This window comes from Portunus trituberculatus, chromosome 1 (assembly GCF_017591435.1).
Source record: "Portunus trituberculatus isolate SZX2019 chromosome 1, ASM1759143v1, whole genome shotgun sequence".
Lineage (NCBI taxonomy): Eukaryota > Metazoa > Arthropoda > Malacostraca > Decapoda > Portunidae > Portunus > Portunus trituberculatus.
The window spans coordinates 6,427,748-6,443,677 of record NC_059255.1 but is presented as its reverse complement, the minus strand read 5'-3'; the positions used below and the strand labels follow the sequence as shown (position 1 = coordinate 6,443,677).

General features: G+C 40.8%; 1 protein-coding gene across 1 annotated transcript in view; it reads right to left on the bottom strand.

Moving 5' to 3' along the window:
- Positions 1-3,448: 3,448 nt before the first annotated feature.
- LOC123498427 overlaps positions 3,449-15,930 on the bottom strand; it is a 15,167-nt gene continuing 2,685 nt past the window's right edge. The window contains exons 2-12 of the mRNA XM_045245558.1: positions 11,757-11,860; positions 10,724-10,953; positions 10,237-10,430; positions 9,893-10,073; positions 9,309-9,405; positions 8,271-8,849; positions 7,698-7,976; positions 7,161-7,307; positions 5,643-5,756; positions 4,983-5,108; positions 3,449-3,695 (exon numbers count right to left, since the gene is read on the bottom strand). Coding sequence (XP_045101493.1) covers positions 3,561-3,695; positions 4,983-5,108; positions 5,643-5,756; positions 7,161-7,307; positions 7,698-7,976; positions 8,271-8,849; positions 9,309-9,405; positions 9,893-10,073; positions 10,237-10,430; positions 10,724-10,953; positions 11,757-11,860 — 2,186 coding nt within the window. The 3' untranslated portion in view covers positions 3,449-3,560. The remainder of the gene's footprint in view (positions 3,696-4,982; positions 5,109-5,642; positions 5,757-7,160; positions 7,308-7,697; positions 7,977-8,270; positions 8,850-9,308; positions 9,406-9,892; positions 10,074-10,236; positions 10,431-10,723; positions 10,954-11,756; positions 11,861-15,930) is intronic.

Genomic DNA, 15,930 nt, shown 5'->3' with positions numbered 1-15,930 from the left:
CACACACACACACACACACACACACACACACACACACACACACACACACACACGTTGTTAATCCAGTGTTAAATTTCTGGTATTAAAAAAGAAATGAATAGTTTTGCCAATAAAATAATGCTTGATATTGTGTTGTTCTTACTCTTTTGTGAGAGAGAGAGAGAGAGAGAGAGAGAGAGAGAGACATGTGTTGATGGCAAAGAACAAGAGTGGTTTAGAGAACGTAATGCTTTGAATGATATCTTTGAAACACTGCATTCAAACAGTGTAGAACATTTTTTTTTTAGAAGAACGAAAGGTAATAAAAAATCTTAATTTTTTTTTTCTAGGATTAGTGACAAGTTTTGGTAGTGTTTTTAAAAGAAACGAAAGAAATGTTGATATAAGGATTTCTCAATTTATGCAAGAGATATGTTCCTGAAGGGATCGCATAATGTGAAAATCGCACAAAGTGAACATGATTATTGAACTAAATTGTATACTGTTTGAGGTGAGGTTCCACTGTGTATATATATATATATATATATATATATATATATATATATATATATATATATATATATATATATATATATATATATATATATATTCCCCATAGCAGTCAATGTAAAGTAGATTGATCTGTTCCTGAGCCACAGCTGCATCTGAGAGAGCGAGTGAGTGAGTCATGAAGCAGCCTGAGGTCCCTGCACCATGTGTCCTCTAACAAACACTGGAGTGCACCTTCATTTTCTTGGCATTGTGTTATTCTAAATAATCCGCATAATTTATAAACTTTTCTAGGTTTTTTACCTCGTGTTATTTCAAAATCGCATAATCTGAACACGGATAAATTGAGAAATACCTGTATTATTGAGTTTTGTATATGAAGGAAGAAAAAAATATATATAATGAGATATACACTCAAACAGTAAAGGTATTAATGCTAAGAATTACACCATTTATGTGCTATTAATCTATTGAACCAACCTTCTCTAACCTAACATGATTTGATAAAGGCGTAAGCAAGCAAACCTAACCTAACCTAACATAGTGTAACATAGCATAACATAACATATAATATAACAAGACGTAATAATAACATCAACTGTCCACGGTCAGAGTGTAGGTTGGGCTTCCTCACTCGGGGCAACGGCTTCCTAGCAGGTGGGCTTTCAGATAGGAGGTGCCACAAAAAGTATCCCCCTCAGCCCAGAAATTCCTGTCAAAACCCACATGGTAGAAAAAGAAAAAAAAAAAAAAAAAAAACAGCACTCGAACAAGAACAAATGAAAGGTTATAAGATTCAAAGACCAATTTCTTCTTTGTGAATGAAAATTTATTGTATATATTTTGTTTTTATCAGCCAAGATTTATTTATACAATTTCAAAACAGTGGCAGGAAATTTATTAAATGCAGTGTGTGTGTGTGTGTGTGTGTGTGTGTGTGTGTGTGTGTGTGTGTGTGAAAATTGTAGAAAGATAGCAAAAAATATTAAATGCATGTTTTTTTTTGTTTATAAATGTGTGTGTGTGTGTGTGTGTATGTGAAAATTGTAGAAAGATAGCAAAAAATATTAAATGCATGTTTTTTTTTTTTGTTTATAAATGTGTGTGTGTGTGTGTGTGTGTGTGTGTGTGTGCGTGTGTGTGAAAAGCACAAATCACATAGCAACCAATTAAACGAACAAAGAATATATTTAACACACTTATCTCTCTCTCTTTCTCTGAAGTTAACACCACAAACACCATTTGGAAACCTGCCTGCCCTTTTCCCCCTCCCCCCCCCCATTGCCTTCCCCACGTGACACACCAGCGACACAGCGGACACATTGAGTGTTTTGAAGGCTATAGTGGGAATTATTTGTGTTTTCAAGGTCACAGTGTAAATTATTGGGATTTAGAAAGATTTTTGAAGGTCGTAGTAGAAGTTAGTATTAATTATCTGGGTTTAGAAAGATTTTTGAAGGTCGTAGAAGTTAGTATTAATTATCTGGGTTTAGAAAGATTTTTAAAGGTTGTCGTAGAAGTTCCAAGTTTTTTTTTTTTTTTCAGGGTTATAGTGGAAGTTATTAGGGTTTTTAAAAGTTTTTGAAGTGGAGGTGAAAGTTACAGGTATTTTATTACGAAGGAAAATATAAACCTTTCTCAGTATATATATTTCCAAAGTAACATAATTGACTTCATTTATATAAGAGGGGAAACCCAACCAAGGGCACCAGGAAATATATATAAAAAAAAAAGGCGCACTTAGTTGGCAGCCCCCGCACAGGTCTGATAGTTAGCCAAAAGACAGGGACAGATAGATGTCTTGAAATGACTTAATCAATAGAGTTTTCAAGGGTATTTCAAAGGTTTTACAAGTTGCTAAGGATGTTTAAGGGTTGTAGGGGAGATAATTGAGTTTTTAAGGTTTTTTCAAGGTTGTAGTAGAAGTTATTGGGTTTTCAAAGGTTTTTCAGGGTTGTAGTAGAAGTTATTGGGTTTTTAAGGGTTTTCAAGATTTTTTAAGGTTGTAGTGGAAGTTATTTATGTTTTACAAGGTTTTAGTGGAAGTTATTGGAGTTTTCAAGGTTTGTAGTGGAAGTTATTGGAGTTTTCAAGGGTTATAGTAGAAATTATTGGTGCTTTTAAGAAGAGAATAAGATTAATACACAAACGAATGAAAAAATAAACCTCTCTCAACTCATTATAGTCCCTGAAGTAACAGACAGGTGACTTAATAGAGTTTGACATTAACTGCGCCGCTGATGTGACACCCAGAGGTAAGGAACATTATTGGAACCTCCCCTAACTTCACCTAACCTAGCCTAACCTCACCTAAACACACTACAGATGGCACGGTACATCACAGTATATTAATCTACTTACCTTATTATGTACTGTCCTGGGCACTGGCAACCCCCCTCTACCCCCCTACATTGCACTGCACCCCCACCCCTTCCCCTCCCACTATACACACCACTACATCCCCCCCCCCTTCTCTTAGCTTACTTCCTTTTATTCTACTTGGACGGGTCTGGTGGTTTTCTCTCTCTCTCTCTCTCTCTCTCTCTCTCTCTCTCTCTCTCTCTCTCTCTCTCTCCATAGCCTCTGTGGCCTCTTTGGTAAGAGCAAGACACATTGTTGTTATTTTTTTGTTTGTTTTTGTTTTTTGTTTCTAGTTTTTTTTTTTTTATTGTGTGGTTTCTCTCTCACTCGCTCGCTCTCTCGCTCTCTCTCTCTCTCTCTCTCTCTCTCTCTCTCTCTCTCTCTCTCTCTCTCTCTCTCTCTCTCTCTCTCTCTCTCTCTCTCTCTCTCTCTCTCTCTCTCTCTCTCTCTCTCTCTCTCTCTCTCTCTCTCTCTCTCTCTCTCTCTCTCTCTCTCTCTCTCTCTCTCTCTCTCTCTCTCTCTCTCTCTCTCTCTCTCTCTCTCTCTCTCGCTCTCTCTCTCTCTCTCTCTCTCTCTCTCTCTCTCTCTCTCTCTCTCTCTCTCTCTCTCTCTCTCTCTTGTCTCTCGCTCTCTCTCTCTCTCTCTCTCTCTCTCTCTCTCTCTCTCTCTCTCTCTCTCTCTCTCTCTCTCTCTCTCTCTCTCTCTCTGTCTCACATGACGATATAGTCCTTGTAAGCCTTGAGTGCCTTGAGTCCCTTCTTGAGGTGTTTGACTAGGTCCATTGGTTGAACGAGGATTGAAATGTCCCGCCCAACTGCGTTCAGACGGTCGGCTATTTCCATGTGCTGAGGAGAAAAAGAAAACGGTCTGCTTTTCTGTGCTGAGGAGAGAGAGATAGAAAACGGTCCGCTATTTCCTTGTACTGAGGAGAGAAAGGGTCATAGAAAACGTGGTGATTTTAATTTCTTCAGACTTCTTCTCAAGGGGAGGAAAAAAGTAAAAGGTTGGACTGTAAAGCCGGCCACACGTGCAGTTTTAAGTGACAGTTACAACTGTCAGTTGAAATTGCACATGTGTGGGTATCTCAGCATCTCAGTTCATCAGTTCAACACAACTGAACACTTAAACTGAGACAAATAAAATTTCAATATTTTGAACTGAAAGGATGAACTGAAGTGAGCGTGTGTGGGATTCAACTGTATAGTTCTCAGTGTAATTTGTGTTTAGCGTGGAGTGCAGTTGGTCGAGGTGAAGATGTCACGTAAACCAAACCAAGTGATTGTTGATTTCATTGCACTGTATCGATCTGAACCTTGTCTGTGGCAAGCTAAAAGTCAAGAATATCATGACCGCGCAAAGAAAGACGCTGCCTATGGCAAATTAGCAAAGAAGTTAGACTTCTCTGTCATAATGAAAATTAACTTTGAGATCTGCGTATCGCAAGGAGGAAAAGAAGTTTGAGGCATCACAGAAATCTGGAGCACCTACAGACAGCATCTACAAGCCGGTACTTGGTATTACGACCTGATTCAATTCCTACAAGATGAAGATACCCCGAGAGCGGCAAGATCGTACTGCTCGGAATCCATTGTGAAAACTGAAGGATTGAACTGTACGTGTGTGTGTGTGTGTGTGTGCATCTCAGTTTAAACTGACTGACGTAAATACAGTGAACAGGTATAACTGTCAGTTAAAACTGTGTGTGGCCGGCCTAAGAAGAGAAGTTAGTGAAAAGAAAGAGAAAATAGTACCATGGCTTGTGTCCATATTAACCCCTTCAGTACTGGGACACATTTTTACCTTGAGATTTGTGTACCATTAGACCATTTTATTGACATTAGGAAGGGTCTGTGGAGGTCACAACATTAATGACCACAGTCTTCACTATTTAAATACTCACATCAGTTTGTGAAGCTGTATCAAATCACCAAATAGTCACCACAAGGAATAGGAAAACGCGTCATGTTACTTAAGGGGTTAATTTTGGTTACTACTACTACTACCACAACTACTACTACTACTACTACTACTACTAAAATAACACCACCACGTCATTTTTAACATACACACACTCTCTCTCTCTCTCTCTCTCTCTCTCTCTCTCTCTCTCTCTCTCTCTCTCTCTCTCTCACCTTGAAGAAGAGGTTGAGCGGGCGGTGGTTTATCTCAGTGAGGACCCAGGAACACATCGATAAGGAGTCCACTGTTTGAGCTTTCGGGGGCACGCCATGGAGGGAAGCCAGCCCGCCAGGAACAATCTTAGGAAAGGTTAGGTTAGATTAGCTTGGTTTAAGTTAGGTTAGGTTAGGTTAGGTTAGGTTTTAATCCGCAAAATAGGAAGTAGGAAAGATGTAGAAAAGAAAGATTGATTTAGACAAAAGGGAACGGTGGTGGGGGGGGGGTGGAAACGAGCCTACCACAACAATCTTAAGGAAAGGTTAGGTTAGGTTCAGTTTGGTTTAGTTAAGTTTGTGTAAGAAAAGAAAATAGGAAACAGGGAAGAGATGTAGAGAAGAAAGAAGAGGAAAAACTTTGACGAGAGGGAAAGGATGGAAGAAGAAATATAAAAACAGATAAGAGACGTAGAAAAGAAGGAATTAATGAAGGAAAAAAATTGAGAGAAAATAGAAAGAGAGAGAAAGAGGGAAGAATATTAAACTGATGAGATGAAGAAAGAAAAGAAATAAGGGAAAGGAAAAAAAGATAGACAATAGATAGATAGACAGAGAGAGAGAGAGAGAGAGAGAAGGCAAGAAAGTAATATAGCCTAACCTAACCATAAGGGTCATTACCTCCTTTATTTCTGCTGTATTTCCCTCCCTAATGACTCCCAGCGGCTGTCCTTCCGTCTCCCTCTTCAGTGCAAACACTCGGCCATGAGGAACACGTCGAATTATAAACTCAATCTGTGGAAAAGAGGAAAAGATAAGAAAAATGGTAGTTTGTTGGTTTAAAGTGAAAAAAAGTGTTGTTATTATTATTATTATTATTATTTATTTTTTTTTTTTCTGTTTTTGTTTTAATTGTCGGTTTCAAAATTTATATTAATGGAACCTTTTTATTTATTTATTTTTAGGCTTGTAGTCTTTGTCATAGATTTTGATATCATATTTTTGTGTTTCTTCTTCTTTTCTTCTTTTCCTCCTCGTTCTCCTTCTCTTTTTTTTTTTTTTCTTCTTCTTCTTCTTATTATTATTATTATTATTATTATTATTATTATTATATTTCCTTTTCTTCTTTTTCTTGTTTTTCATTGTTATTGTTCTTATCATTCTTCTTCTTATTAGGCTGTTATCATTATTATTAGGCTATCATCATCATCATCATCATCACTACTACCACACACACACACACACACACACACACACACACACACACACACACACACACACACACACATCACTATTTTAGCCCCCAAACACAGCAACAAACACTCACAAACTTTAAAACCAACAAAACTGGCGACAAAAACTCTACGCATCACAATTCACAGAAAAAAAAGATAAATAAATTAATAAAAGTCAACAAATGAACGCTAGAAAATAAAATAAGAAAATAGAAAAAATGAAAACTCAGCAAAAAAAAAAAAAGTAGGCAAATACAAGAAAATAAAATAAAAAATAGAAAATAGTTGTCAAATACGAATAAAAAATCAAAATAGAAAAAAAAAAAAAATCCCGCTTTTATTTAGGTTCGAATCCCTTCCCGCCAACCCGCCATTAGCCTGTCTTTTGGCGCCACGAGACACTCTCCTCTATTTCTGCCATTATTAGTGACCTTTGACCTTGTGTGACCTTAAGAGCAAGATGTAGGTCAACAGAAAGGTCACAGGCAGCAACAGGGGTCATTATAGTGCTAAGGAAACAACGGAAACTAGGAAAATTGTGAGTATTTGTAGAGAGAGAGAGAGAGAGAGTGGTTGAGTGGCGGACAAAATTTGAGTTTTTTTTGTTTATTGAGGAAAAAAAAACGTGTAATTTGTTTTCCTTGTTTAAATTTTTATATTGTTTATTTATTTGTTTATTTTCTTTTTCTTTTTTTTTCGTTTTCGTTTATGTTGGGAATTGCTCTCTCTCTCTCTCTCTCTCTCTCTCTCTCTCTCTCTCTCTCTCTCTCTCTCTCTCTCTCTCTCTCTCTCTCTCTCTCTCTCTCTCTCTCTCTCTCTCTCTCTCTCTCTCTCTCTCTCTCTCTCTCTCTCTCTCTCTCTCTCTCTCTCTCTCTCTCTCTCTCTCTCTCTCTCTCTCTCTCTCTCTCTCTCTCTCTCTCTCTCTCTCTCTCTCTCTCTCTCTCTCTCTCTCTCTCTCTCTTACCATGGCACTGGGTTCGTTCTTGATGATGGTGTTGACCTCCGAGGCGGTGTTGACCTGCACGCCACACACACTGACCAGCCTGTCGCCGATGTGGAAGGTGTTGTGCAGGTACGGGTGTTCTCGCTGCTTCCACCCCGCCACGTACACCTGCAGGGGAGGGGGTGGTGGTGGTGGTGGTGATGGTGATGATGATGGTTTGGTGTTACTGCTACTGCTACTACTACTTTTTTCTTGTTCTACTTCTTCTACTTATACTTTTACTACTGCTACTATCTCTAGAACTACTACTACTACTACTACTACTACTACTACTACTACTACTACTACTTCTACTACTACTACTACTGCTACTACTACAACACACACACACACACACACACACACACACACACACACACACACACACACACACATTTTTAAAAACCACAATATATCAATCAATCTCTCAATATTACGTCTCCTACACACACACACACACACACACACACACACACACACACACACACACACACACACACACACACACACAGTACTCACATGATCAAACACGTTGACAAAGGCGACAGTATGACAGCAATCTTTCTTTCTCAATGTCAACCTCACCCCAGCCTGGTGCGCGATCTCCCTCTGCAGTCTTATCACCTGCTGTTCTCTTAGGCTCATTAACCTGCCATCCTGCCCCACCTGGTACTGGCTCTGCTGCTGCTGCTGTGTGCTTGTTCCTCCTCCTCCTCCTCCTCCTCCTCCTCCACCACCACCACCTCCTGCTCCTCCTCCACTTCCTCCTCCACTTCCTCCTCCTCCAGTCGCTCCGCCCTGTTAGATTAAAGTGTTTTGTTTTAGTGTGTTTTTGGTGATGGACAGAATAGCGGTGAGTGATTAAGAGTACTGGTTAACTAGGCAGAACAGTGGTGAGTGACGGAATACTGGTTTACTCTTAGGGAGGTGGACAGAATAGTGGTGAGTGACTGAGAATACTGGTTAACTCTTGCACTATAAAGATGGACAGAATAATGATGAAAGACTGACAACACTAGTGAACTCTTGCACTAGGGAGAGGGACAGAATACCACCACAAGCAAGCACCAGCAGTAGACACCACACACATACCTGATGAGGCCTTGGCGTGATAGCAGGACCTACAGAGGCAGCACGGCGAGCATTATCCCTCCTGCCAGACCGCCTATGCTCCGACCGACGCCGAAGAAGGCCTGTCTGTGGCGCTTGAGGGGCAGTAGGAGGCACCTCACTAGTCGCTAGGAATAGTGGCTCATAGGAACTCTCAACATCCACACCGCCACTCCATCCTACAGCACCGTATCCTACACCGTATCCTCTTTGCGCTGGTGGTAATGGCGGTCGACCAACACCACCTACACCACCACTAGCACCACCACCACCAACACCTAAAGAGTTTCCAATACCTATTCGTAGCGTGTTTGGGTCAGGGTATAGTTCAGTAGGGGTGTCTGGCTCCACGGGGGTGTCTGGGGTGTGGGGTGTGGCTGGGGTGTGAGGGGCGCCGTACAGCTGTGAGGAGGCCATGCTACCGCTGGATTCCAAGGCTGCTCCAACGGTGTCGAAGTTGAAGACAGAGGTGGAAGGCGAGGGAACGTTTATCACTGTCACGTGTTGTTGTTGCTGTTGTTGTTGTTGTTGTTGCTGTTGTTGTTGGTCGCGTGGTGCTGCCTGTTGGGGAAGTTTGTGGGTTAAGGTGGTGGTGGTGGTGTGTGTGTGACTACTGCTACTACTACTGCTGCTACTATTATTATTATTATTATTATTATTATTATTATTATTATTATTATTATTATTATTATTATTATTACTACTACTACTACTACTACTACTACTACTACTACTACTACTACTACTACTACTACTACTATTACTACTACTACTACTACTACTACTACTACTACTACTACTACTACTACTACTACTACTACTACTACTACTACTACTACTATTATTATTATTATTATTATTATTATTATTATTATTATTATTATTACTACTACTACTACTACTACTACTACTACTACTACTACTACTACTACTACTACTACTACTACTACTACTACTACTACTACTACTACTACCACCACCACCACACACACACACACACACACACACACACACACACACCTGGGGTCCTGGGGGTGATCGCAGGTAGGTGAGTGATCCAGTACTGCTTGCTGGGGTGGTGGGCGAGCTGGGCAGGGATGCGCGGAACGAAGACCTCCTGCCGTGAAGTAGTTACGTTAGGTTAGATTGGGTTGGGTTAGATTGAGTTAGGTTAGGTTGGGTTAGAATAGGTTAGGTTGAAAATAAAGCTAGGTTAGGTTAAGTTAGCTTCCCTGCAGAGAGTATTTAGGAAAATATTTAAGGATACGTGAATAAATAGATTAGGTTGGAATATTAATTAGTTAGGTTAGGTTAGGAGTGTTTTGTTTTAGTTAAGTTAGGGGAAAAATAGGAATAGCTAGGTTAGATAGAGGTTAGCTTAGTTTTGGGTTAAGTTAGAATAGATTAAATTAGATAATGACTAAGAGGGGTGTCGGGTGAGAGAGGGGGTGACTTAGTGAGGGAGGAAAGTTAGATCTCAGGTTATGCTAAATTAGGTTAAGTCAAATGAGAGTATAACTAGTAAGGTTAGGTTAGGTTAGGTCAAATCAGATTATAACAAGATATCAGTTTTCCGGGTGACGGGGTGAAGGGGGGTGACTTACCTATTGAGTGGGGGGTAGTCAGGCCGCACGTAAGTCACCACGGAGGATGGGGAGGTGTTGGGGTCAGAGGAATGGCCAGAGGAGACTGAGTTCAGACTGTGCATGGAGGAAAGCGCAGGGAGGGTGATGCTGCCGGCGGGACTCACACCAAGCCGCAGGGAGTGCAGGCTGGACACCTCCTCTGTGGGGGTGAAGGGGTGAGGGGTGATGTGTAGGGGTGTAAGATGGAATGGTAAGATGTGTTTTTGTTATTCTCTCTCTCTCTCTCTCTCTCTCTCTCTCTCTCTCTCTCTCTCTCTCTCTCTCTCTCTCTCTCTCTCTCTCTCTCTCTCTCTCTCTCTCACCTCTGAACTCCATAGCGTGGGGGGGAAACTGGAAGGCGGTGGGGGTCGGCGGGAGGGGGCTGGCGGGGTTCCGGAGCATAGGGGAGCGCAGACCCCCCTCCGGCTCCCTGCTGTAGAGGTTGTCCTTCGGGGTGAGCACGCCAAGCTCCCGCAGGCGACTTCCTAGGGCATCTATCCATTCCAGCATCTGTTCCCTGTGGGGTGAAGGGGTGACGGTGGGGTGATGTGGGGTGAGCTAGGGGGATGGGGTGGGCTGGGGTGATGTGGGGTGGGCTGGGGTGACGTGGAGTGAAGTGGAGGTGATGGTGGAATGAGGTGGGGGGGTGAGTGACAATGGGATGGGGTGATATGGGGTGATAGGGTGAAATAGGGTGAGGTTTAGTTAGGTTAGGTTAGGTTAGGTTGGGGTGAGAACACACACACACACACACACACACACACACACACACACACACACACACACACACACACACACACACACACGTACCTGCTCTGCGCGCCCAATTTGATAACTTCCCCTTCTAAGGTAATAGCAAACACATGTTCATTGTCCTCGTGCACACGTATGGAGGGGGACACGTGCAGGCAGCGGGCGAGGGAGGTGCGCTGGAGTGGGTTGTGACTGAAGGCTGAGCGGCGGTTCTCGTAAAACTCCAGCCAGCCTTCTGTCTCATCGTGCACGCAGAAAGACACCCACACTTTTTCACCCTTAGCTGGCTGTCACGGGAGAGAGAGAGAGAGGGGGGTATATTAAGATTTTTGCACCTGTATTAAAAAAACAAACGTAACCTAACCTTGTCTTACCTACTTTTAAGACAGTTTAATTGAAGTACTACGAGTTTTTAACATTTCTGCATTATTAACAGGAGAAACAATAAGTGACGTGGGTTTTTAAGGGTGTTTTTGTGGTTCTAGTGACAGATTAACAACATTTCTGCATTATTAACAGGAGAAACAATAAGTGACGTGGGTTTTTAAGGGTGTTTTTGTGGTTCTAGTGACAGATTAACAACATTTCTGCATTATTAACAGGAGAAACAATAAGTGACGTGGGTTTTTAAGGGTGTTTTTGTGGTTCTAGTGACAGATTAACAACATTTCTGCATCATTAACAGGAGAAACAATAAGTGACGTGGGTTTTTAAGGGTGTTTTTGTGGTTGTAGTGACAGATTAACAACATTTCTGCATTATTAACAGGAGAAACAATAAGTGACGTGGGTTTTTAAGGGTGTTTTTGTGGTTCTAGTGACAGATTAACAACATTTCTGCAACAAAACGTGACGTGGGTTTTTAAGGGTGTTTTTTGTGGTTCTAGTGACAGATTAACAACATTTCTGCATCATTAACAGGAGAAACAATAAGTGACGTGGGTTTTTAAAGTTTTGGTGACAGATTAACATTTGCACATTATTAACAGGAGAAACATTCATGAGAACTTTGAGAAATAAACTTGAGAGAAAAAAATAATAGAAGTAGAGAAAAGAATAATAGTTATTATTGTTATTGTTGTTGTTGTTACCTTAGTGAAGGGCGCCATGACAGACAACCTCCTTTCTTGGCTTGGCATTCTCTTGAGCCAGCCATTTTTGTGAACCTCCCTGGTGCCTCCACTCCCGCCACCCTCTGGAAAATAAGTCACAGGGGCGATTAGGATAAATTAGATTAGGTTAGATAAAATAAGGATAGGGTAACTTAGATTAGGCTAGGTTAGGATAGGTAAAGATAGGTTAGGATAGGTTTGGTTAGGCTAGGATAGGTTAGGATAGGCTAGGATAAATTAGGTTAGCTTAAGTTAGGTTAGGTTGAATTAGGTCAGATTGGGATAGGTTAGGTCAGGTCAGGTCATGGAGGAGGTGTGAGGTGGAGTGAGATTAACATAAGAGGGGGTGTGTTGGGGTGTAGTGTGTGTTAGGAAACTGAGAGAGGGGAAGGGGCAGTGTCTGGGGGGATGTCATGGTCCAAGGGATGTGTTTTGAAGTTCACTAAAGGGTGATGAGATAGGGGTCAGTTAATAAGGAGAAAGGATCATTATTATCATCATTATTATTATTATTATTATTATTATTATTATGACAATATCTATGGTTTTCGACAATAATTTCCGTGAGAACCAGGACGTGTTTTCATGTTTTGGTGACTGTTTGGTGATTTTCTACAGCTTCAGAAACTCATGTGGGGGATTAAAATAGTGAAGACTGTGGCCATTAATCTTCTGCCCTCCATAGACCCTTCCTAATGTCAATAAAATGGTCTAATGGCACCCAAAACTTATGGTAAAAATGTGTCCCAGTACTGAAGGAGTTAAAATAGTGAAGACTGCGGCCATTAATCTTCTGCCCTCCATAGACCCTTCCTAATGTCAATAAAATGGTCTAATGGTACACAAAACTCATGGTAAAAATGTGTCCCAGTACTGAAGGGGTTAAAATAGTGAAGACTGTGGCCATTAATCTTGTGCCCTCCATAGACCCTTCCTAATGTCAATAAAATGGTCTAATGGTACACAAATCTCAAGGTAAAATGTGTCCCAGTACTGAAGGGGTTAAAATAGTGAAGACTGTGGCCATTAATCTTCTGCCTCCATAGACCCTTCCTAATGTCAATAAATGGTCTAATGGTACACAAATCTCAAGGTAAAATGTGTCCCAGTACTGAAGGGGTTAAAATAGTGAAGACTGTGGCCATTAATCTTCTGCCCTCCATAGACCCTTCCTAATGTCAATAAAATGGTCTAATGGTACACAAATCTCAAGGTAAAATGTGTCCCAGTACTGAAGGGGTTAAAATAGTGAAGACTGTGGCCATTAATCTTGTGCCCTCCATAGACCCTTCCTAATGTCAATAAAATGGTCTAATGGTACACAAATCTCAAGGTAAAAATGTGTCCCAGTACTGAAGGGGTTAAAATAGTGAAGACTGTGGCCATTAATCTTGTGCCCTCCATAGACCCTTCCTAATGTCAATAAAATGGTCTAATGGTACACAAATCTCAAGGTAAAAATGTGTCCCAGTACTGAAGGGGTTAAAATAGTGAAGACTGTGGCCATTAATCTTGTGCCTCCATAGACCCTTCCTAATGTCAATAAAATGGTCTAATGGTACACAAATCTCAAGGTAAAAATGTGTCCCAGTACTGAAGGGGTTAAAATAGTGAAGACTGCGGCCATTAATCTTGTGCCCTCCATAGATCCTTCCTAATGTCAATAAAATGGTCTAATGGTACACAAAACTCATGGCAAAAATGCGTCCTAGTGTGTGGTGTGAATGAAGGCGTGTGCTGAAGGTGACATTGGTGTTACATTAAGACTAACATGGATGGAAAGGCGATTAACAAGAAGAAAAAAGGAAAAATCATCGCAAGTGTTACTGAAGGAAGAAAAGAAGAGGATAGACATGACAGGAAGAAAAGGGAAAGTTACCGCGCGTGTTATTGAAGGAAGAAAAAGGGAAAGTTACCGCTCGTGTTATTGAAGGAAGGAAAAGTTACCGTTCGTGTTATTGAAGGAAGGAAAAGTTACCGCTCGTGTTATTGAAGGAAGGAAAAGTTACCGCTCGTGTTATTGAAGGAAGGAAAAGTTACCGCTCGTGTTATTGAAGGAAGAAAAAGTTACCGCTCGTGTTATTGAAGGAAGAAAAAGTTACTGCTCGTGTTATTGAAGGAAGGAAAAGTTACCGCTCGTGTTATTGAAGGAAGGAAAAGTTACCGCTCGTGTTATTGAAGGAAGGAAAAGTTACCGCGCGTGTTATTGAAGGAAGAAAAAGTTACCGCTCGTGTTATTGAAGGAAAAAAAAGTTACCGCTCGTGTTATTGAAGGAAGAAAAAGGGAAAGTTACCGCGCGTGTTATTGAAGGAAGAAAAAGTTACCGCTCGTGTTATTGAAGGAAGAAAAAGTTACCGCTCGTGTTATTGAAGGAAGGAAAAGTTACCGCTCGTGTTATTGAAGGAAGGAAAAGTTACCGCTCGTGTTATTGAAGGAAGAAAAAGTTACCGCTCGTGTTATTGAAGGAAGAAAAAGTTACCGCTCGTGTTATTGATGGAAGGAAAAGTTACCGCTCGTGTTATTGAAGGAAGGGAAAGTTACCGCGCGTGTTATTGAAGGAAGGAAAAGTTACCGCTCGTGTTATTGAAGGAAGGAAAAGTTACCGCTCGTGTTATTGAAGGAAGAAAAAGTTACCGCTCGTGTTATTGAAGGAAGGAAAAGTTACCGCTCGTGTTATTGAAGGAAGAAAAAGTTACCGCTCGTGTTATTGAAGGAAGAAGAAAAAGTTACCGCTCGTGTTATTGATGGAAGGAAAAGTTACCGCTCGTGTTATTGAAGGAAGAAAAGTTACCGCTCGTGTTATTGAAGGAAGGAAAAGTTACCGCTCGTGTTATTGATGGAAGAAAAAGTTACCGCTCGTGTTATTGAAGGAAGAAAAAGTTACCGCTCGTGTTATTGAAGGAAGGAAAAGTTACCGCTCGTGTTATTGAAGGAAGGAAAAGTTACCGCTCGTGTTATTGAAGGAAGAAAAAGTTACCGCGCGTGTTATTGAAGGAAGAAGAAAAAGTTACCGCTCGTGTTATTGAAGGAAGAAAAAGTTACCGCTCGTGTTATTGAAGGAAGGAAAAGTTACAGCTCGTGTTATTGAAGGAAGGAAAAGTTACCGCTCGTGTTATTAAAGGAAGGAAAAGTTACCGCTCGTGTTATTGAAGGAAGGAAAAGTTACCGCGCGTGTTATTGAAGGAAAAAAAAGTTACCGCTCGTGTTATTGAAGGAAGAAATAAAGAAAACGATACATATGACAGGAAAAAAACCGAGAAAAAAAAAAATATCGCCATTATTATCGAAGGAAGAAAAGAAAAAGATACGCATTACAGGAAGAAAAAGAAAAGTTATGGCACGTGTTATTGAAGGAAGAAAAGGAGAAAAAGATAGACATAACAGAGGAAGAAAAAAAGAAAGAAAAATTATCGCTTGTCTTATTGAAGGAAGAAAGAAAAAATAGAATGAGAAAAGAAAATAGAGAGGAGAGAGAGAATGGGAAAGAAAAGAAGAATAAGAAGGAAAAGAAAGGAGGAATAGTCGTGTTATTGAAGAAAGAAAGAGAAAAGTAGAATGAGAGGAGAGAGAGAGAGAGAAAATGGGAGACAAAGAAGAATAAGAAAGAAAGGAAAGGAAGAGTAGTGTTATTGAAGGAAAATAGTCGTGTTATTGAAGAATCGTGTTACTGAAGAAAGAATGAGAAAAGTAGAAGAAAAGAAAATAGAGAAGAGAAAAGAAGGAATGGGAAAGAAAGAAGAATAAGAAAGAAAACAAAGAAGGAATAGAAAACAAGGAAAAATCACTCACTCATTTTGGTGGGGTGTCACTGGGCTGGGGTGAAGAGGCAGTGTTTAGGGCTGTGATGGTCTAGTAGGGGTGTGTTTGGGGTGTCATGATGGAAGTGGGGTGAGTTTCAAAGTATCACTAAAAGGGGTGAGGTAGGCGAAGGTTAACTTGAAGGAAGGGGTGAGTTGGGGTGTATCACTAGGAGCATTATGGGAAAAGAGGCAATATTTGGAGGAGAGAGGGGTGAAGTACAGAGAAGTTAACATGGAGGAGGAGGAGGAGTGACTGTTGGGGTGTGTCACTAGGCTGGGGTGAAGAGGCAGTGTTTAGGGGTGTCATGGTCTAGTAGGGGTGTCATGATGGAAGTGGGGTGAGTTAAAGAAT